Source organism: Pempheris klunzingeri, chromosome 5 (assembly GCF_042242105.1).
Source record: "Pempheris klunzingeri isolate RE-2024b chromosome 5, fPemKlu1.hap1, whole genome shotgun sequence".
Taxonomy (NCBI): Eukaryota; Metazoa; Chordata; class Actinopteri; order Acropomatiformes; family Pempheridae; genus Pempheris; species Pempheris klunzingeri.
This window is the reverse complement of record NC_092016.1, coordinates 18,505,511-18,527,922: the sequence shown is the minus strand read 5'-3', so window position 1 is coordinate 18,527,922 and position 22,412 is coordinate 18,505,511. Positions and strand designations below refer to the sequence as shown.

The window sequence follows — 22,412 nt, the reverse complement described above, 5'->3', positions numbered from 1 at the left end:
TTTATGAATTGGCGTTGATGCTGCTTAGGAAAGTACCATTAATACTTGACAAAGTAATTGCAAACTGGCCTATTTTGGGATTTTAAACTTGACAAACAGTTGACTCACTGCGAAGGGCAGAAGAAGAAGACAGCGTCTAAACTAATGCAACCTTTAAATAAAGACGAGATGAGACTTTGGATCGCCTGAAGGGATGAGGGATCTGTGTAGAGGCGATGAAACACAAGAAGATGAATCGTAAAGTGAAATTCAGAGGCACAAGAGGACAGAAAGAATTAAGCAGAAGTGCTTAGAGGTGGGAGCTCTTGAAAAGGATTTAAAACTTCTGAAGAGGCTTCCCCCAGTGAAATGAAGTGGGAAATAAATTCTTGATATTTTGTTGTCGGCAAATCACTACAGTGAGGAGTTATTAATGTATCTGACATGTGGATGAATATGCAACTTTATAACTAGATATTTCTTTATCTATATAATATATGCATTCACTGCCTCTGCATTTATGCTCTGTACCTCTGAAAGCTTTTCCCAGCACTGTGCCTATCTGCCTATCATTAGGCAGATCAGGTTATCACCCCCTCAGATTCAATCTTCCCCGCTGTCACAAATGTCACTGAGCCTCTGAGCAGAAATGTGTGGTGTGATGATATATTGGTTGTTGAAATAAGATGAGGAAATAGATTTTAAATCACTCCGCTGTGCCTTGTGGGGGTGTGGTTCTGGCTTGACTTGAACATTTCTAAAATAGGGAAATGTTCTGCATGCGGAGAAAGTGGGATACAGACCGGGAGAACTGATTATCAATGCATTGAGATTATGAAAAGAGGAGATAATTGAGCTAACACCGGAAAAGGGCGGCTGGAGATATTAAGGCTCTGAATTGCAAATTCGCAGTCTTCCTCAGTTTTAAAATTAAGTTAATTATTAGAGTTAAGTCAAACTTTAAGAACTTCCATCCCAGAAGTGTTGACTCTGGTGGACTCAGCTTCATTTTTCAGATGAGTTATAGCTGATTAAAAAAGACTTTTGAGGCCACCACATGCTGCAATTGTCATGATACGTAAAAAGTATTCTTTCAACAGAAAGCACAGCTGCATCTTTCTCCTGCCATGGGCGCTCCCTTGGGTGGGGGTGAGGCACGGAGCAAGGGGAGGATGAAAGGAGAGGAGTGAGTGGCAAGTGAATACCTTTCTTCTTTGCTGCATTTTGTACTGGCGTCAGGAATATCCAAGCTTTTACTGTACACTGATTTACTACAGTGAGACAGGAGACAAAGCGGGCAGAGCGTCAGTCTCTGTTTATGTTTGTCCACAATCTAGCCTGCTGACACCAGAACAGCCAGACTTGCTGTCAGACCTGCTGAAACCCCAACTGGGCTGCGAGATCCTCCACATGTGCACACACACACACGCAGAGCTATGTCTATCTCTTTTCCTTCATTTGAAAATGCTATAGATTTGTAACATTTTTCGTTTCACCTCCAAGCGTACCTTTGTCCATGCTGTGCCATGTCGATAGCCCTCCTGGCCGGCACAGGTGAACCTCCGTCTGTGACACTGAGGACCTCCATGGACTTCCTCTCTGGTCTCCTCTTGCCATGACGGTTCAACATGGGAGAGTCAACCCGCTTCCTTGGAGGATCTGTATGAAACAAGCGAGGCGGACGGAATCAGAACCAACACAAAGCACCTGATGTTTGCGCGTTTCTGCGCAAATTTCTACTCAGCAACTAGTTTTGTGCGTTGCTTGCACATATGTGAGTGTGTGAGTGATGTTAAGCGCTGATCACATTGACATTTTAACTAACAGTGAATAAGTAATGGTTTCCTCCCAGACCTTGAACTAATGGCCACTGTATTGACTGTATCACATTCACTGAAGAGGGAGTCTATTCATCAAAATGTCAGTATCTCAAAGCGCACACACACATTTACACATAATACTCCTCCTATTGCAGTGCTCTTCTCAGAAAATAACAGGCATAAGTCTAAGAAGAGGAGCTCTGTTTCGGCTCAGATTTCTGCCGGTGGGAATCTGTGCTGGGCTGTGGTGTACGAACAGGAGAATACCTTTTTTTGATGTGTTAATATCTGAACCGAAGCAGCCCGCGCTGACAATTTAACAAAAAATTGCCGGCCTATTGACATCATCTATTTCTGCTACTATATTTCAGTGAAAAGCTTGTGTATATTCAATAAACAAAGCTTTTTCTACTGGTGAGCCATTCCACTGTTACTGGAGCAGATCCAATTTCTTCTGAGGAAAGAAAACGCCGCAGAATGGTTCAGACACCAGGAGCATTCATGAGTTACCTTCTTACAGTACTTATTTCTGTCTAAATTGGCTTGTTTTGTCTGTGTAAACAGCCATCTATTCAATGCCTAGATGAGAAACTATTTAAGGTTAAAGACACAAAGTAGTATTGTTCAGATTGTTCAGACACTGGGTGCCATACCGTGTTTACTGATTTATTTCTCTTTTCTTCTGCTGTGCTCTTTCCTTTGGTGTTTTTAATCCTATCATATTATGTTCAATTCTTTATCTGCACTTGTCACTTCTCAGTCTCACCAATCTCGTTGCGAGGTGGAAGGTTCTGGTCCTCCTGACTGGGGTACCTTTCCTTACGGTCTAGTAACAGGAAGTAGATCATCTTTTCTTGGTTGTCACTGCAGAGAAGAGACAATAAAAAAAGACTACTGAGACATCTGGAAAAGAAATATACAATGCTTTGAAACAATTACTGATTACTGAAGAATTCATATACATACGTGCACCAGCACAAGTCTGCAAGGGCTAAAAACCCAGACATTTAAGTGCAACAACCCTCACTGTGATTAATGTGTTTTAATCTTTTGGAGTTCATTGTGAAACGGCTACTAAATAGCGTCCATCATTAAAACAAAAGTTTAGTTTTACAGCTCATTAAGCCATCATAATATTCTGCATGTATTTTTTTTAGGATATGCCCTATCTCCATATGCGGAGTCTACTTGTAAGTTTATGAAAGTATCAGAACATTATGAGTTTGTCCTTTTCTTTCTCTGTAAATCAGGAAGCCTAATATCTTTAGCCTCTAGGCCAATGCTCTCTATGCAAAAGGCCCAGGGATTGGCCTTCCATAATAAAGACAGATTGCAAAGCAGTAGGAGGCAAAGAGACAAGGACCTGCAACTTCAGCTAAAATGAACCAGGGGAAGGAAGATAGAGACTGCAGATTTTCCTCCAGTCCAGCACTATTATGGGATGCTCCCAGGAGAGAGGAAGCACACAGAAGAGATGGGGAGAGGGGGGAAAGTGACAGAGTAATGCTCGTTTAGTATTAAATGAAAGAGGCCGGGAAAATGTAGAATAGAGGGAGAGGAGATAGAAACGCAAGGCAAATGAAAGTAAAAAAAAACTACATCTGTATGCCCACATTAATAAAAACAAAACAAGCGTATGAGAGACTGCAGGGTACCCGCAGCATAAATGCATATCCTCAGGAGCGAAAACACAAGAACATGTGCAACTGAGACACAAACATTAGTAGCAGAACATAAACTATGTGACCCAGGAGCTTATTTGTGGTGAAAGCCAGGATCATTTTGGCCGGAACGTATCCAGTGACAAGTGTAAGCGCTGTGTGATAACACTTAAGTGATCTATAGCTTCTGACATCTAAAGTGACAGCCACACAGGATTTCATAAGAGCCGGGGAAAACAGCCAACGCTTCCTTTCTTCAGCCCCGTCCTCTTCTCCCTGTATGCAGCTGCTTTTAGTTCTTCACTTTTTAACACACTGTCACACTTTTCTTCTTCACCCCACCCCTCTCTCCTCTGCCCCTCCATTCACTCACTCGTCTGAGAGCAGGTCTTTCAGTAGTTTGTTTTTGTCTCTGAAGCAGCCCAGGGAGTGCATGCTGTCCAGTACGTCTGGGTCGATGTCGTCTGCAGAGGGCAGGCTGCGGATGGTGACCTTCCTGGGCACAGGCTGCTCTGGCTCTGGTTCGTTCTTCCCCCCTCTGGAAAATGCAAAGAAATTTCAACATAAATAATAATGACACTGTCAGCCATTTTGGTCTATACTACTGTAAATATTCAAGTTTGAATAGATTGTAAATCAACGTTTTCATATAGCTTGTATGGCTTATAGAGGCATTATGAATCTTACTTTACAGATTTACAGATTTATTGAGTGTGTATTTTAAGCAGAACATCCAGTACGTGAAGTTCTTCAGTGTTGGTCATCTGGGGCAAAATGGTTGCCTCATTGTGACCCCGGTTCACATTATGAAACTTTCATAGTCACATATTTTCCCCAGGTTTAGTCATTTGTATGTAAGCTTTAGAGGGTGAACGGGGGTCATAATGCTCGCCAAGATGTAGACAGACGAATGAGTCATCCTGTTAAGTTTTGCCATCTCTCTCTCTCTCCTCCTGGCCTGTTTTCCAAACTTAGTTGTATTATTTATGCCCTCCTTTCCAGCCATTTCCTACTTATGTCAATTTTCTCTTTCTGTCGTAGTTTTTATTTTTATATGAAGGAAATAGGACTAAATTTTGCATTTCGCATCTTACAACCCTGTGTTGTAGGATGACAAATAAATGAACCTTATACCTTGACTTTCTGTATATGGGGAGTAGACAACAAAGACTTTCTTTGAAATTTAAAATGAAAGGCTAATCTGCACTGACATTTTCTTGCTGGAGCATTCCACATAACTTTTTCAAAGATCAGATTCATCTTCGGTTTCCACAAATGTGCCAATACACAGACTCTGACACACCAGAATCACAGGTATCTGCAGCCCCCCGCTCTACCTGCCCCCACCAATCCACAGATTGTTTTCCAGTGAAGCGTGAACCCCCAAAGGCAGCTATTAAAATCCCCTCCACCTTTTTATATTTCTTTATGCTGTGAGCTTATGAACTGGATCCACAGTGATTGTTCAGTCCAAACGACCCTAACCCTGTTCTTGTCACATTTTGTAGTGGGGATAATGAAAAAATAAAAACAGGACCCTTGTTTCATTCCTCTAAATGCCTGCCTTCACCCTGCTGAAACGCATATATAGTTTACTACAACTGCCATGCAATAAATCCTATGTTAATCATCATTAAGGTTGGATTTTTGTTTAAAATGATTTAGAACGGTGGTGAATCAACACTTTTTCTAAACAGTTTCAATACAAACAGAACATTATCACCATCATGGTTTACAGCTGTTGTCTTAGATTGTATTAATAGATAGTTTTAGCTAGGTGTACCTTAGCAACTGGAAACTAAGTGGAAGTCTGTTCTCTGAATATCGTTAGTGATTCTGGTGAAGCCACTGTGGCCTGGCGCTGTCCTTTCAGCACCACAGCTCTGCAAGCTCACCAACTAACAAAACTATTAAAGAAACAACAGAAGCTGATGGCTTTATTTGATATATGGCTACACATATTTGATTTTTGCCCACCACTGATGAGCTGCTTCAGCCAAAGCCATATTTGTCAGGCAACAGCAACCCCCACCCCCTCTCTCCCCCACAGCCAGGCAACTTCTTCACTGACAAAACTCACATTACATTACTCTTGTCTCCCAGCTCTTTTCTCGTCTCCCCCTGTTTCTTTTATCAGTCTCACTGTCTGTTTGCATGATCTTTCAGTTCACGACAGAAACCATAACTCAGCCCCTTTCACGACTCCCCACCTCCTTCCATGATTCATCTTTCCTCTCGCAGTGTAAGAACCTTTGAAATCCCTTAAAGAATCTTCAAATAAAAATTTCAGGGGTCCACAACAACTTCTAAATGGTGCTATTCTGAATGTTAGAGGGAGAATATCAGCCTTTATAAACATCAATGAATGAATATCTAATATGTTTTGTTAAAAAACCCCATTCTCGTAAACGAACTCTGACATAAGTTACAATGACCTGTACTTAAAAGATTGATGTTAACACTCTATTAGAAAAGTTAAACGATGGGTACACTGAGGTTAGGTGGGTTCAACCTCCAACACACCCCTGCTTGTCCCCTCTCCCCTGCTCCCCGCTCAGCTGAACATATGCTGCACATCCTCTTTCATGCGCTGCTAATTTACCCCCACATCCCCGAGAGTGGAGTCATGCCCCGCTCAAACGTACTCTCGTGTGCAGGGCTGAAACTCAAAGCCATTTATCATGTGGTTGCTCCCCTCAGGTCTACAACCCCTGCAGAATAGGTGAAGAGAGGAGCGGTGTGGAAAGGAAGGAAAACCAGAGGACTACTTACATGTACCATGTGTGCTTCTGGATCTGTTCTAACTGTAAAAGACACAACAGAAAAAGCAGCAGGTCAGTACACAAGCAACGGGGTGCGTTTGATTTGAATCATGTTATCATCTTTTTGGTACTAAGAAAATAATCAAACGTCTGGTGCAGTACGGCTTCAGTAAGCCCTGAGCTTACTGGCTTAATGGAAACACAATAGTACAATACAGCCAGATTGAAGGGTGGAAGTAAATAATAAGGCCTTCAAATATTAATACAGCTGATGTGAAAAAATGATTGAGATAAAGAGTGAGACAGAGAGAGGTGCAGCAGGAGTATGAGAGGGAGGCGATACCGCTGAGCTATAAACAGAGAATATTATCTCCCTCACACACACACTGCTGACCCTGCCAAGCCCTCTGGTCTAAAGGGAAGCTCCCATTCTCATTCTCTTCCCATCTCTCTTACTCACACAAACTCACTCACTCGCTCTCTCAATACTACTCTTGTCATCACACTTTTAATGTGGCCACTTTGTCACCAATGCTGTCAACATGGTCTTTTGCCAAGAAAGGAAAAGCAGAAAAGAGACAGAAACAGCGAGCAAAAGGGCAACAAAGAAAGATGTCTGTGAGAATGACTTCACAGTGTTTCAACTGCCCACTGAGGGAAACAGGATCAATGTCACTGTTGGGACTTTTTAATTTGCTCCTGCTGTTGTCGTGGAGCCACAGGAGATACACATAGCAGCTCTAATTATTATCACTTATTCAGAGGTTTAGTTCTTGGGTTTCTTCACTGCACCACTCCAGTGGATTTAACCTCTGAGTTTCAGCACTGATGAATGCCTTCATGTATTACTTGTTCAATCACAGAGCTGGTCAGACTGCGGGTAGTGACTACAGGTGAATCTTGTCTGCTTCCCCAGAGGTCATCGTATTGACAGAGGCACCCTGCCTGTCAGATACAGGCCAGTGGGTGACCTACTCTCTCCCACTTTTATTGAAGACCTGGAGGCAAGAGACTGATATCACACACAGGCTTGAGAGTGATGTGGTTTGAAATGTACTATCACATCAATCAGTCTCTAAATGTGACAGTACCAATTCCAGCTGCTTTCACTCAGGCAGAGGGGAAAGCTGCTGTAATACTGGTTTATAGTGTGTGTATGTGTTCAGGTATGTTTTCAATCTGGTTACTGCATTAATACATTTTTGCAACACTTATTAATAAAATGATTGCAGGTCTGCATGCGCATGCATGTCTCAATCATACAGTTTCTGTTTATTAGGGAGGGTGGAGCAATGACGACCTACTGTGCCCTACAAAGCCAAAACACACATTCGGTAAGAGTTAAGACCAGAATATGACTTTGTTCATGAAATCTATGTTTTACCAGATAAAGATGTGCCACAGAACCATTTAAAGAACTAGAAAAGTGGTACAAACCAAACTGAAGCGACTTAGCTCTAGGTCTAGCTGGTGAGATGGCATTCACTAAAGCTAATTTGCCATCTTATTTCCTGTTTTTCTGTCATTGAAAAATTAGGTATGATGCGTCAACATCTTAGAAATTTAGTTTGGCAGTAGCTAAATCTAAGACCTAAGTGACCTAACTAGCATTCTGTTCAATTAAAGATTAGTTTAGCATATTAGTAGAAATGGACAAGAAACAAGAACATCTTTTGTTAGTGTGTGTTAGAGTGCAGTGTCTGTTTTTTTTATGATAATCAAAGGTATAAAATTAAAATAATAAAACTATTATCTGTATACTATTATATTATCTATAACTTGTTTGAGGCTTTGAAACTTGCTACCTTTCTTTCAATGTTTTACTCAACAATACACACCAAGACTGGTTAATGGGGGAGACCATGTGGGGGTCAAAAGAATTAAACAAGTGGTTTCACTGCATCTGTCAAAAGTAGCTGCATGTATTTCTCAATGACTTTTATTTCACATGCGGGTATCATGGAGGTATTATCTGTCTGTGATGAACTGGAGGCAGATCTTTCCAAGGTGTCTGTGTTCACTTGAACAGTTGAAGATGAGATGACTGTGTTGAGGTGGCTGACCCGTTGCCTCCAGGGCCCAGAGTGAACAGACAGGAAGTGAAGAGCGAGGCTTTTATTGGGCTAAGCCCCTTAAGCTGGTGCCTTAAGGTGCGTGCCCTCCCACTCAGACTCTGAGGGCCTTGCCGTGTGTGTGTTTGTGTGAATGTACAAACAAAATCATTAACGCAGTCAGTACTTAAGTAGTGGTGTGATTACCCTATCAATTTGATTCAACAAACGACTGTCAGCATTATTGTGAAAAATAATCCCTAGCAAAAGAATGAAAATTTCCCCTATGATGTAATTCCCACCCTTGGGAGCACCTGGCTCGTCGCTGACTGGGCGGTCACCACTGAACTCTACAGGGACATTCAATTTAACAGGGCTATTTGACATTCTGCAAAGTTACAGCACATCCCCAGAGCTCTGTTTGGAGCCCTGATGCACAGGAGGGGGGCGGAAAGGTAGCATATTCTCTCCCAGCAGCTCGGTCTGTGTGTAACCCTTTGTCGAGGACAGCGCTGGAGGCTACTGGACAAATCTAGGGGATCTCAGGGTGACCTGTCCTCGTCAAGCACAGAGAAAAATAAAGCATATACTGTACATACAGCATACCAAAGAGATGGGGTCTAACAAGTTCATGTTTCAGCAATGCCGTGTATCAGCTCTTTAAGCTGAACCTTCAGATTGTCAACTCTCCTGCTAATGAGAATTTCTTTCTTTGTAGCTTTCTGATGTTTGTTTATTTTTTGTGTGTCTTTAAGATTTCTGTTTGGTGGAAGTGTCATTCTGATACTGTGAAAGAGAGCTAAGGCATGGGGGAATAAAGCTTCAGCATCCACTTAAGGGTAGTGTCACCATATTGGCTTACAGGCAAGTGCATGAAAACAATCCCAAAGATACACGGGAAGCTTGAGGAGGGTGTGCACGTACAGCATGCCTGTGAAAATGTCGGGTTTTATTTTGTGTGTGTACAGATACAGTAACTTGTGAGCACATCGGTATTTCCGTTGTTTGGGTGTGAAATGCAGGACAACAACAAAAGGCGGCATCATCTCTGCCTACTTTCATTATTTACGTTTCCCTTTGTCCATCTCTCTCTCTCTCTCTCTCTCTTTCTCTCTCCCTCTGCCCTTCACATCTCTCTGTTCTCGTTCTCTCCTCCAGCCACCTTGCCAAGGTGATCAGTTGCTGTGTAGAAAGGGACTGGCATTGTGATGGGTACACTAAACAGTGCGGATGGAGAATACACAAACAGCAGTCCTCTCCTGAATTCACATCCTGTACTTGAGGAAGAACTCAAACAGAATTGGGGATGAGGCAGGACCAACCGATTTGGAACACAAGGGAGGAAAGAAGAAACAGAAAAAAAAAAAAAAAGACTATGGTTGGCTTGGCAGCACTGAGTTGATATTAGCCACTTAAGTTTGAAAGTGTATCTCTGCCATCTTGCTCTCTCCTTGGAGCATTAGTTTTTGCTGTGAATCTGCAAAATGGTTTTCCTCTCTTAATTCAGTCCCAGTGTGTCTGTTTTTTTTCCCATGAATGCTTTCTCAAATTACATCAAAATGTATTTTGCTGCTTCTACAGCATCATTAGTAAACACTACTAGTCGGGGACTGTGAATATGAAACATTTAATGCAAATTTTTACATCTTAATGAGTCACTGAGAATGTATTTGTGCATAAGGAGTTTCAAAGAATACTTGCACCTTCGTGTGGTATAGAAGCACACCATGCATACTGCTGAGGAACAACAGCATATATTGCACAGGCTCACAACACTTATACACTACTCACAAAAAGTTAGGGATATTCGACTTTCAGGTGAAATATATGGAAAATGTAAAAAGTGAATGCTACAGTGATATTATATCATGAAAGAAGGGCATTTAAGTAGAAGCATGCAATGGTAATTTCTTCATTTTAAACAATTTATTTGAAGAAAATGTAACAACAGTGGTGGGTATACCACAACAAAAAATTCTCAGTGTCTCAATAAATTGGGATGTGGCCAAAGGACGTCCACTCCTCTCCTTTCTGTGACTCTTCCAGTCTCTGTATCACTGTTACAACCTCCTGATGACACTCTGTGACCCTCTAAGCTCAGTGAACTCCTCCGTCTGAGGACTTCCTGTTTGAAGCCTCCAGTGTTGAGGTGCTGCTGATCAATTGTTAGGTGTCGTCTTGGTCTCATGATGTCAGAATGTGAACAGCATGATGAGGAGGACTGTTTAAATACCAATTCTAACTGAAGCAGGAAATGTATTGGTGGATTCATGGATCAAACCTGTTGTGAATTTTGCTGTTAAGCTTCTTGTTAGAGAACAGCAACTTGTGCAAAAAGTACTGAAACACTGAACAGTTGGACATGTGCATTCAAAGGTTTAGAGAAGGTCACATTAAGTTCACCTGGAAAGGTTAGAATGCATTTTAGGTTCATCCTGAAATTTCACCTGAAAGCCGAATATCCCTAACTTTTTGTGAGTAGTGTATATCTACAGCTAACTGGGGTGTGAAGGTAACATATAAATACCCTTAGAGATATATTAATAACTTGCTTTGTAACTGGTAGCAGGGTTTTGCTCCCACTTAGCCAGGTCAAGTTCCTCAACAACAAATTGGAGAATTATTCTTTGGACCTGTTTTTAAATGTATTTAAGGGACGATGTACTAAATTAACAAAAAGTAAACATGATGTAAATGTGTCAGATTCACATAAGCACAGACAGATAGTAAGACGATGACATAACTACTACTCCAGATTAGGAAAGCATGTGTGATTGTCCAGTAACCACTGAAAAAGTTTGATGTTCCCTTGATCTGTTGATATACTGTGCCAGGTACTTGCTGCTCAATAGGAAAAAGCTGACTACTCAAAGGTACTTTTTCTATATATTTTACAACCCCCTCTGATAGTAGCTCTGGTTTCTGAGGTTTCATTTTGTTTAATGTATTCACTGAGTAGAAGGGGAGCTAGAGGAAGGAAATGTTATACACATATAAAATATCTGCAAATTTGATCATGTTTCCCCAGTTTAAGAATTAATACTTGGTTAAAATTTTACAGTGACAGCCTTTGTTCACTGGGGCTGTGTCATATTGAAAATGGGAAAGAAAATTCCCCAAACTACTGCACCAAAGTTGAAAGCTATTGTTGGAGCATGAAGATTTCCCTGCAAATGGAACTAAGGGGCCAAGCTGAACCCACGAAAAACAGTCCAAGACCAAAAGCGAACAAAAGTATATGAAAATTAACGCAAAGGTGTGTTATTATCCGGTCTCTTAATTGAACTGACCGTTAGTCTTTTGGTGGCATCCACTTCGATCATGCCACGGAGGAGGTTCTGACAGTCTGGAGGGATGAAGTGTGGCATGTGAAACACTCCCAACTTCACCTTCTCTAGAAGATTCCTCAGGTTGTCGTCATCAAACGGCAGGGCACCCTGAAAGATGCAGAGAGTGTGGAGAGGGGAAAGAAACTGAAATTGGTGAAGTTGTAGATGCAGAGATGAAAACCTAAGTGGAGGAGGAACAGTTTGCATTTGATTTAATGGGTGCATTAGAATAAAAATAATAGAATAGGAATGACTGACTAGGCTTACCTGAAGAAACAAAACCACATTTTGAGTCTTCATCGTGTACGCCTTAAAGATCAGGCTCACTTTCTCAACTTGCTCAACTCTCTAATTAGTGTTCTGCCCTCAGCCACAATGCAAAATAAATAATAAACAGCAGTACACTGAAAATAGGGCTTTTCTAATAATCATCCGGCTTTCTCATTTACCTCGTTCATTTAGCATTCTCTCATCAGAGTCATTTATCAGAGCGAGCTGACACCTCACAGATGTGGCTCTTTGATGAATGACAACCTCCACCAGAAGATGGAGGGGGAGTGAAAGAAAGTGGAAAAGGGTGAGAAAGACAGAAAGGAAGGCTGAGAAATGAAGAGAGGTAGAGAAAAAGGGAAGGGGGGGGGGGGTGGCAGGCTTGTGTAACAGATGATCTGAGCGCAGTCTAACTGATGCGGAGTATGCGTGTCTCCCACAATCAGACAAATGGTTATCTCACAGCCAGACAGCAGGACGAAACACGAGAAAGACAGTATTCATTTGCAGTCAAACGGCGACGTGGAGAAACTTTTGTTTGGAGCGAGAGAAGTACGGTCACGATGGAGACAATGGTAAACAACATCATCAGGTTTATGCAACAAAGGAGTAGAAGGCAGACTGTCCTTAACCAAGGCACACACACACACACACATATAAGGCAGAAAGAGACGGAGTCAGATAGAAAGAGGTAAAAACAAAGACAAATATGCAAGGCCTGTGGCCAAAAGCCGCCCTGTCAGCGTTGGTATTTATTTTAGGCTCTCTTCTTTTAGTTTGGCTGTATGAATTATTCATGGAGCAAGAGTGTGTAGGAACTACAGTACAGCTGTTGATGAAACAAAGCTTCAGGCCTGTACGGCTGGGGAACCACAGACATAATGTAGCTGGAGAATAGACCTGATTATAGATACAGAACTGTGTGTGAATGCAGGATAATGAATAAGAAGATGCTTCTACTCTCTGATCTTCTGTTGCATAAGAATATCGTGCTGAGGGCATTCTTCTGGTAAGACCTTCTAAATGTTAGGATTCTGAATTTGACTCCCTGAAACCTGAGCGTATGTTTGAGGGTCCGAGGCTGCTTCAAGCTCCCACCGTCTTCTCATTCCTCTAAGGCCAACCTCCAGTCAACGGCCAGAGTGCAAAGTTGTGAGTGTCCAGTCACAAGGTGCACTTGCCGTCTACTTTTGATCCATTACATCTGCCACAAAGGCTAGACACTATGTTGGCTATGAAATGAAGGCAACAGCTAATGATTAAATTACGCCATATTTCTCTGGAGTATTCTAAACTGTGTGTCAGACCAATCACAATTGATTAGTAAAGAACAGGCTGACACTCACCACCAACAGGGCAAAAAGAATGACCCCACAGCTCCAGACGTCTGCTTTCCTCCCGTCATACTTCTCTCCCTGAGGACAAGAGAGTGTCTGTTAGCGGGCTGGGGCGGAGTGTTAGGGCTGGTTAAAATAAGATTAAGGGCTATGAAAAAGACGTTAGTGGAGCAGAAACAATATTATGAATCAGTGAAATATTACTTACCCTGATGACCTCTGGACAGGCGTAGTGTGGAGATCTGTTGGGAAAAACAGAAAAAGTGAATGAGTTGAGGAAGTAAAAAAGAAAAAAAAAAATCTGGGTTATTTAAGAACTTTTCCATTTCTACTGCTGTGCTGTGAAGAAAGACAGGGTTATACAATCATGACACAACAAATATTATACATGCAAACACCACTGCGAGAAAATGTAAAAGGAACAATTCAGGCAGACAGTAAATGTCTCCATTGAGCATAGATCAAGATGTGCTCGGGGAGTTTAGACATCCTGAGGGTGTTTGGATGTCCTCCTGCTTGCTCACTCAAGGGCATCCTCTCACAGCAGACAGTGAACAGACCCACTAATCTTTACAGCACCTGGATGGGCTGACAGTAAACCCAATGACTAGATTGACACATCAATATCGTATGAAGATTTATGGAGCTACCTCGCAACGGCTGCTCCATGAGCCACTGGCTATGGATGAGGGGAGCGGCTGCGGGGTGACATGTTATTCCACACATACACAGTGGCACTTTTGCAGTACTTTGATATTGCCATATTGCCAAAGATCAGTACATTGAAATAAAAAAAAAAGAAGTAATAATAAGTGCCTTACGTCAATCTAAAATCAAATAATCTTTTAATTACAGGATGTTTCTTTGCTTCTCTGATTTTGGGCAGCATCTTGTGGTCTTTTTAGACAAGCCTCTAAGGGACTACACACAGAAAGCAAATCAGGCACCTGTCTCAGCGTGGTAATATGTCCTCCACCTCCTTCTCCCGCTCAGTCTTATCTAATACCAGGATATTTGGCTCTAATGAGAGACTACTGAAGTCTGTAAACATGGCGCCCATTAGCTCGGCTGTTGTCTTGTGTACTCATGAATACGAACCCTGACGGTGCGACTTCCTCTAGCTGTCAAAATACTGGCCGATAACAAACACCACCACCATGTCAACAGGAAAGTTCAAACACGAGCCTATGCAAATACGGCCTTCCTGATTGCAAGTGTCATAGTGCATTATGCAGATGAGCATGGAATGAAATTAAAAACAAGCCTGAGATTTGCACTAGTTGTGTTTCATGAGTGGCACAACACATGAGCCACAGCTGGAACCAGCGTGAATATAAACTAATTATTTACTGAGGCTTTAGGTGGAAAACACAGGGTGAAGGTATACAAGGATCTCAACTTTCTGCTTGAGCTGAATACTAATTTGTCAATATGAGAACAATAAATCAGTCAGCCATACCAGCTATAGTATATGCCAAAACAATCTAATCTCTCTTCCTCTCTGGCACATAATTATATGGTTTATTTTACATATATGTCCACACTTTTCCATACTGAAACACCCCGTAGCTGTTGAACCCCACCACTGTGGAGCTGTCATGTGGCGAGCTTCCTAGTATATTCATGACCCTTCTTACCTGTTGTGTTTCACCTGTATTTAATTTACACTGGCTGATCTTTGTAGAGCAGTAAAGTTAAAAGTTCAGTTAAATGTATCTTAGCTCACCGCATTAAAATTTTGGCCACATAAAAGCCAATACATCATGAAATTAATACCGTGATAAAAATCCCTTGCTGCTCACACCCGAAGTTCAGATTATAGACTAGGATACTAAAGATAAATAGAAAGTTGTAAGAGCCACTTCCCTCTGACCAGAGTGAAAAATGCAGTCTTTTGAACAACAGTTGTGCGCAGTTGACATAACATTAGTCTTTTCTTACTATTTGCTTCCACTAACATCACATAAATGAAAGAATGGCTTTATTCTGGGGGCAACAAACAGCAGTATAATGGGACAAAATGCTTCTGCCAGCAGCTCGCCTGGCAGCATAAAGATAGAAAAAGCATTTGGTCAAGGACCTGAGATGGTACTCAAGCAGGCTGCTGAAGCAGGGAAACAATAACGATAAAGCTGCATGAAATCAGTGTCTGGACCATAAGTTCAAAAAAGTTCAAAAAAGAATTTAGAAGTTTTTGCATACAATTACAATGTTCCTTACAGTATGCAGCACCCTCTGAACTGTTTGCAAGGAGAGTATTAAGAGACTAAGAGATAAGAGTTTCTATGGAGTGGTGAGAGACTCAGCAGTATAGGCCGGCAATATTGAGGAGACACCGAGACATGCAGCTCGCCTTTATGAAAATTCATCTTTTCGAACCATATTAGTGCGGCTCCACGACACAGACAAGATAATTTCCTCTCATCAATCAAAGCAGCAGAACTAAACAAACAGCAAGTGCTGATGAACTTGCAGCTGGGCTGATGTAGACGGAGACAGAGGCTGTATGCACGTTGCTGGATCCATATTTGTATGTGCTTGTCAGTGCCTCTGCTCGTCTACACATCTGCACGTCTGCATGCTTTTATGTATGTGCCACCCCTACTCTACCTGGGGCGAGTCTCATCTTCACTCAGCTCCATTACCCATGGCAAATGGAATACATTTGTGTCAGACTGCTGCGTGGTGAGAGGGGGCCAGATAAATGTGTTTAATTAAAAACTGTCATATCTACACTTAGAGATGGGACAGTCAGAAGAGCATGAACAATCAATAACCACACATACAGTGTATGGCACATTCACATGTATTAGGGAACCCCACGCACACACGCACCACAAACAGAGCAGGGTATGGTGACGGAGCTGAGAGTGGAACAAAAACAGAACTACTTTGCTCAGCTGTGTGTAGGAGTATAGGAGTTTGTGGTATGTGTGTCTGCGTCTCTATAAGACAGCTCTGTGTTCCCACCTGCAACAAGTACCTCCAATACTTAAATGTAAATGTATGTGGGGGACTAAGCCGATGCACCTGGAATGGGTAGCAGAATTGCTGAGAGTGGAAGCAGAGGGCAATCAAATATAGGTACAGTTGGTCTACAAGGATATTGCAAAAAGCTGAGTAAGAGCTGTCGCATTCTGTGGCCTTTCTAGGAAAAGGAACCATTTCTGTGTCGTCATCACGGCCGCAGAATGACTCAATTGTGCACATAGCAATCTACCGATGAGTCATGAGAGCTTATAGGCACTGTGCTACTGCTGAACAAAAATTATGCAACAATTTCAGCTGTGTGCTTGTTTGCTTGTGTGTGTGTGTGTGTGTGTGTGTGTGTGTGTGTGTGAGAGAGGGAGTCAGAGACAGACAGAGACAGACACGCTGAGGACAAAGGGTCCTAGAGGTCGGGGATGAACTAAGCTTTACCAGCGCTGTGTGCGCATGTGTGTCCACGAAATTGCATGTATGCGAGTGTTTGTAATTTCAGTTGTGGCTGATTTGGAGGTATAATCTGGACAGAATCAGGTCTGAGCTGAGGACAGATGTCGCAGGGCCTCTCTATCCCCGAGCCCTGCACGCAGTGTCATGTGTAACAACAGAGCAAAGATTCTCCCCAAGATTCTCCCAACAGCCCCAAACTGCTTGGTTTACATCTAATGGGCTATCCACACCACTGGAGACTGGAGTAATTTAGATGACTCTTTGGTGTCATTGTCTTTGAACAAATATTTCTTTATGCTCAGAATCAATTTTTTTTAGTAAAGCTCCAGAAGAAGCCATATAATCATAAAATCTACTATGTTCTATATGTGTTTAACTTATGAACTCTACATTAACTATACATTGTGAACTATACATTGATCAAGGCCACATTTTTTACTAGCTGAGAATCAGTAACTAAAAACACTGCTGATTTGCTATATGTTTACATATCAAGAGTAAGATGAAACTCTTTGGAGAGCAACTGTCTGTGTAGTAGTGAAATCTTTCTGTTAATCCACAGTATCATTGAGTTTATGAACCCAATTCCTAAAAGTAAACCATCATTAACTGTGTGGCTTCTTTTATTGACCCGTGGGCTCTATTCACTACACTTCAGGGTTAAATAAAAACGCTCTATACTCAACTACAGTATGGATGACCAGACTCCGAAGACTTTGAAAGTGACTTTTCCTGCAGGCGAATTCATTACAGTCGTTGGGGGATTGATGGGCCTGGCATGGTCGTGACCAGCAGATCATAAAACCCAGCGTCAGATATGAGGAGACGGAGAGCAGTAATGTGTGGCCATGGCCATGGCCCTGCTCACAGCCAGATAGCACACTCTGTGACAGACGCCAACTGTCTCTCCACAGGAGATCAACACCGCACGATAACAGAAGCTTTGAGAACACGACATTTAGCAGTGGGCTTGATAGCTCCACTCATCATTCTCTATTGCTCCTCCACTCTCCTCTGTATTTCTTTCTCTTCCACACTGGCAACTCCGTGTGCCCTCCAACTCTGACCTGTTTTTATCTTCATCCTTAGAAATCTCAAAGACGTGAGTCAGACACTGCATTAGAAAGCATGGATCATGATCTTTTCTGTATTACTTACCCACAGCTGGTTTCCAGCAGACTGTCTCCAACCTGAAGGGAGGCCATGCCGAAGTCTGCTATCCTGATGTTGTTCTTTTCATCTAACAACAGATTCTCAGGCTTCAGATCCCTGTGGCTGAAAGATAGAGACACAGAAATATAAAACAGTTAATGAAGCATGAAAGCCATCATCAAGTTATATAAACTGGTGAAACTGAAGAGACACCTGTGGATCAAGCCTGGATCCACATCCATGCTCGCAACTGAAAACAACACAGCGTCTTCAAGTATTACTGGGCGGCCTCCTCCTCTCTGCAACACCTCTCTCTTTGATCTGTCCATGCTGAAACTAACAGGCTCCCACCTCAGTGCTGGGCTGGTACAAGGTGTGACAGCCCCCTGCTGTGTCCCTTTCTCCTTCTGTTTCCCTCCCTCTTTGGCCCTCATCCCCTTCCTCTCATCTCCCAGACAGCCACCAGCAAAATGGCTGAGCAAAGGGCGTCAGGGGGAGCCAGCCGCGGTGGAGGTGTTCATTAGCTGCCATTCATTACAGCTAAACACAGCAAGGGGGATAATATCCAGCAGCCATCGTCTCCCTCCTTAAAGGGTACCATTGAGAGGAAGATCCTTCTCATATCATGTATGCTGTTGCTGTGTCGGAGGTTAAAATCTCAATTTTGTTGAGTGACTGTTCAAAAGCAGTGCAGCACTAGAATTTTATCTTGCATTTAACATCTCTTTAATATCTCGGGGTCGAGGGTTTTATTACATCATACTGTGATGCTCTTGTGATGTCCACCAAGGCTGAGGGAAGCACCGCAGACATCAACACACACGCGTGTGGGCATAACGGATATATATATTCATCATTTTCTCTACATTCCAACATATGTGCATACTTGCTCCACCTTTGCATTTTGTAATTGGGGGGGGGGGGGAGTTACAGAGCTATGGGGCTGTCAGGATGTCATGAACTAGACTTTCATCTTGTCTTTAGGCTAATGATAGAAAGGAGGGAGGAACAATAGCAGGATGCGTCTGCCTTTGAAGAGTGCCTCATCACAATGGACGTTTAACCTTAGATGACATCAGCTGCTGTACAACTCGTTTCCTGTCCTGAGGGATTAGCTGTCAGCTGGTTTGTTATCACACTGGCAGTCTCTGTGATCCCTGCTATAATTGAAATATAACACAGATAGCATCTAAAACAGTTCTCCCCAGGCTAAAACCTTTATCAATTCACACAACCATCATTTGGCAGTGATGTTAGTAGCATGAGAGTTAGTCTTTTAACTAATACTGTCAAAGCACACCAGGAAGGAACAAACATTTACGGAACTGCTCAGGGGCCACCACTGTGAGACTGTGGTTGTAATGGGCATGTGTGTATCTGAAAGTCTCTATTCCGCCAGGCCAATACTGTATAGGAAAGTGTTCCTCGCATACATGCCTGATTAAATAATGCACTCAAAACAAATGTTTCTCTGGGCAATAAATAATAAGCTTTTAGACAGCTGAAATGGAGTTTAAACAAGGTCAAATGGTAACCTTGTAGCTGCAGGGCCTGAAGGGCGTTGAATAATTTGGTATGAATTCAGCAACAAAAGCAATGACAGCACTGATTATAGCCAGTGTTTAAGACTGTGTTAAATAATTGTTTACTATCACCATCATGGGGGAGATACCCTCCTGATCCTATCAGACCCCAATCAGAGAACCACAGCCTCAACAGAGTCATTAATATCTAAGTAAATGCACACTAAATCATGACCTCAAAGATCCACAAACATGACATAAACATTGTGGAATCACAGGCCTATCACATGTAAAACACAAAGAACCAAACCTCAAGAGACTAATCTGAGAAAAAAGGCAACAGCGTATTTATCCGCTGACAGCATCAAGGGGATAAATTACATCTGGATGCTTTACTGGTTGTCAGGACCCTGGTATCCATAATGGGACATTAAACTGCCTCTCTGATACATTAGGCTGCACTTTGCTACTGTAATCTTGCTCACACAGCAGGCCTTGCAGCAGGAATATCTCTGTGTTGCACTCATATGTCATACAGGAGGAGCTGCTATTTAACGGATATGAGCTTCAACACAGCAGTTTTTCTTTCCAGAAATGTGGAACCTGTGCACCGCTCCTGTAGCAAGTTGCAGGCAAGTCTAGGAGGAAGGCCTTTTTAGAAAATACTGCAAGTGCCATGTGCGCATATCATCTTGGCACAAGTGTTTTGTTCAGGAAATTAAACAATATAAATGTTGGTGCTATACTTGGGCCATATACAGGAGAACACAGGACAATAGCAGAACAGAAGAATAAAGAAAACAAAACCGCTGTTTAAGGCTGATTATTGTCATCCATCACTTCAGCATATATTGTTATCTATTACACAGTTCTACCTTGATCTGTGGCACGGAGCTCCTAGTTCACCGTGCTACGATGCTGTTCTGTGCAATTTACAGGGCACATGTGTGTGACTACATGCTGTCTGAGCAAGGTTTACACCCCAGTGGGGCTGTTAGACATGATTCTTGCAATTTAACACCAAGCTCTTAATTGCGTGTGATCATTTGCACGTACCATGCTGATATGTTCTGTTTTAAAGAGGGTTGTAATGGGTCTGTCCTCTTGGGGCTCACATCCCTATAATATCGCAGACATGTTTATGGTGATGAGCAGTTTTGTAACTGAATTATCCAGCCCGAGGAAAATATACTTTTCCTCTCATGACACATTTGACTTACACCATGTTTAATGTTGCCTCTCGCTAAGTCTGTGTTACTGCACCAAGATATGTGGCACTAATTAGGTAAACCAGAACACTTGAAACCCACACTAATGGTTCAAATGCGTCTTTTTGACACATTAATATGCCTGGAAAATAGCATACCTGTTTTTGCATTTTCATGAGGTACTAAAGCTATCCTGGTACTATTAATGTTAGCAGGAGTGGGGTTTTTAACCATCATTGTTAATTGAAATGCAGCCATTTAGCCTTCGGCGCACCTCTGTGTCATCCTCCTCTTTCTATCTTTCCTTTTTTCTCTTAAACTTTTTTAGGCTTCTGTTGACCCAATTAGAGAGAGACCAAGCACATTCACTAAAATGCTTTAGGCTAATATTCTATCGCATTAGCAAGCGAGGACAAGATTCTGACTGCTGACTTAGATGTGGTAGACAGAATCGTTTATTAGCCAGTGGGGTTAATTGTGTATTAAGAGCAATGAAGGATGAGAAAGATAAAGTTGTCTCCCCCCCCCCTTTTTTTGCTGTAAAATGGAATTCGTCTGTTTTTGCATTTTTGCTTAAAGTAAGTGCAAAGTTTCAAATTTTGCTGATTTATTATTCTGCAGTTTGTCTTTTTCTCTCTCCCAAGTTCAATGCACCACATTTAGAACACAGGTTGTTTAAGGTACAGATGAAAAGCAAGAACAAGTGGAAAATTTGTGACCCTATTTCAGTTTATGGCAATAACAGCACTGATTGTCTGCGATGGCCCATACTTGTCCTTCACTACACTGTCCTAACTGTAGCTACTACAGTAGAAGAGCACCATGAAGAAATTACACAAAGGCAGCATCCAATCTTATTGAATATTTACTATATCTATTTATTTATTTAGTCTGACTGTGTTATGTCAACTGATAATAACACACTATATAGTGTTCAGATGAGAATTCCTTTAATTGTGAATTATAGTTAGTGTTTAGTGATAGTTAGTCAGTGGAGGAACACTTCAGATGTAACCACTTTTTCTCTCACCACATCACCTTTGGTCACATTTATCTCACAGAGTTTTGTGCCTCTTTACACTGATGTATTACACATTTCAGTAGTCTTCTATCATATAATTTGCATTTAAACTGCCTTAGAATTGAGAAGAAGGCACACCGCTATTATTACACACAAGATTTGCCTCTCCAGTAGCTGGTTACAAGAGACCTTGTGCCATCTCGGGCATTTCTATCAATTCCTCTGGGGTTTTGAGCAACACTGGGGAAGTAATGCATTGTGGCATGTAATGCAGTTACTGAAAAGTGGGATTACAATGATGGCTAGATCTGTAATAAACAAACTATTTGCTTTGTTATGACAAAGCTGTGTGTGCAACCCAGCGTTCGCTTTTTAATCCAGAGGAGTTTCACTGGAGAAGATAGGATGAGCAGTGGACCTTCAAGGCAGCATAAACAGACATGCCATCAGGAAAGCACTGGAGTGAAGGAGTGGCATTGATGGTAAAAACCCACAGCAACATCTAATGCAGACAGATCACGGTGGTGAATAATTCATCTTAAAACAGCCCAGTAAAACTGTGCCAGTTAAAAACCTTTTCCTTTTCACATCACTCTCTGCAGAATCGTGTTCATTACTATTACATTAACAACCTGTTGCTGCTGTTCCCTTCACTGCCACTTGTACGTTACCTTACATTTACCCCATTCTTAACTTTCCCATTCAACCAGCTTTCTCACATTTCTCATCACACTTCCCCTTACAACCACCATTCCATTCTCCCTAAATCAAGCACCACAAGCCAACCTATTTCATTTGCTCTTTTGTTCGTCTTGTCCACTTCCCGTACCCATTTCATCTATCCCATTTCCATTTCTCCATTCC

At 42.0% G+C, this 22,412-nt stretch overlaps 1 protein-coding gene across 1 annotated transcript in view; it reads right to left on the bottom strand.

Annotated features, from left to right (window-relative positions):
- brsk2a (BR serine/threonine kinase 2a) overlaps positions 1-22,412 on the bottom strand; it is a 168,780-nt gene that overhangs the window by 15,164 nt on the left and 131,204 nt on the right. The window contains exons 5-12 of the mRNA XM_070830140.1: positions 17,803-17,919; positions 13,418-13,451; positions 13,219-13,287; positions 11,564-11,710; positions 6,233-6,264; positions 3,834-3,998; positions 2,566-2,663; positions 1,488-1,638 (exon numbers count right to left, since the gene is read on the bottom strand). Of these exons, the coding sequence (XP_070686241.1) occupies positions 1,488-1,638; positions 2,566-2,663; positions 3,834-3,998; positions 6,233-6,264; positions 11,564-11,710; positions 13,219-13,287; positions 13,418-13,451; positions 17,803-17,919 (813 nt within the window). The remainder of the gene's footprint in view (positions 1-1,487; positions 1,639-2,565; positions 2,664-3,833; positions 3,999-6,232; positions 6,265-11,563; positions 11,711-13,218; positions 13,288-13,417; positions 13,452-17,802; positions 17,920-22,412) is intronic.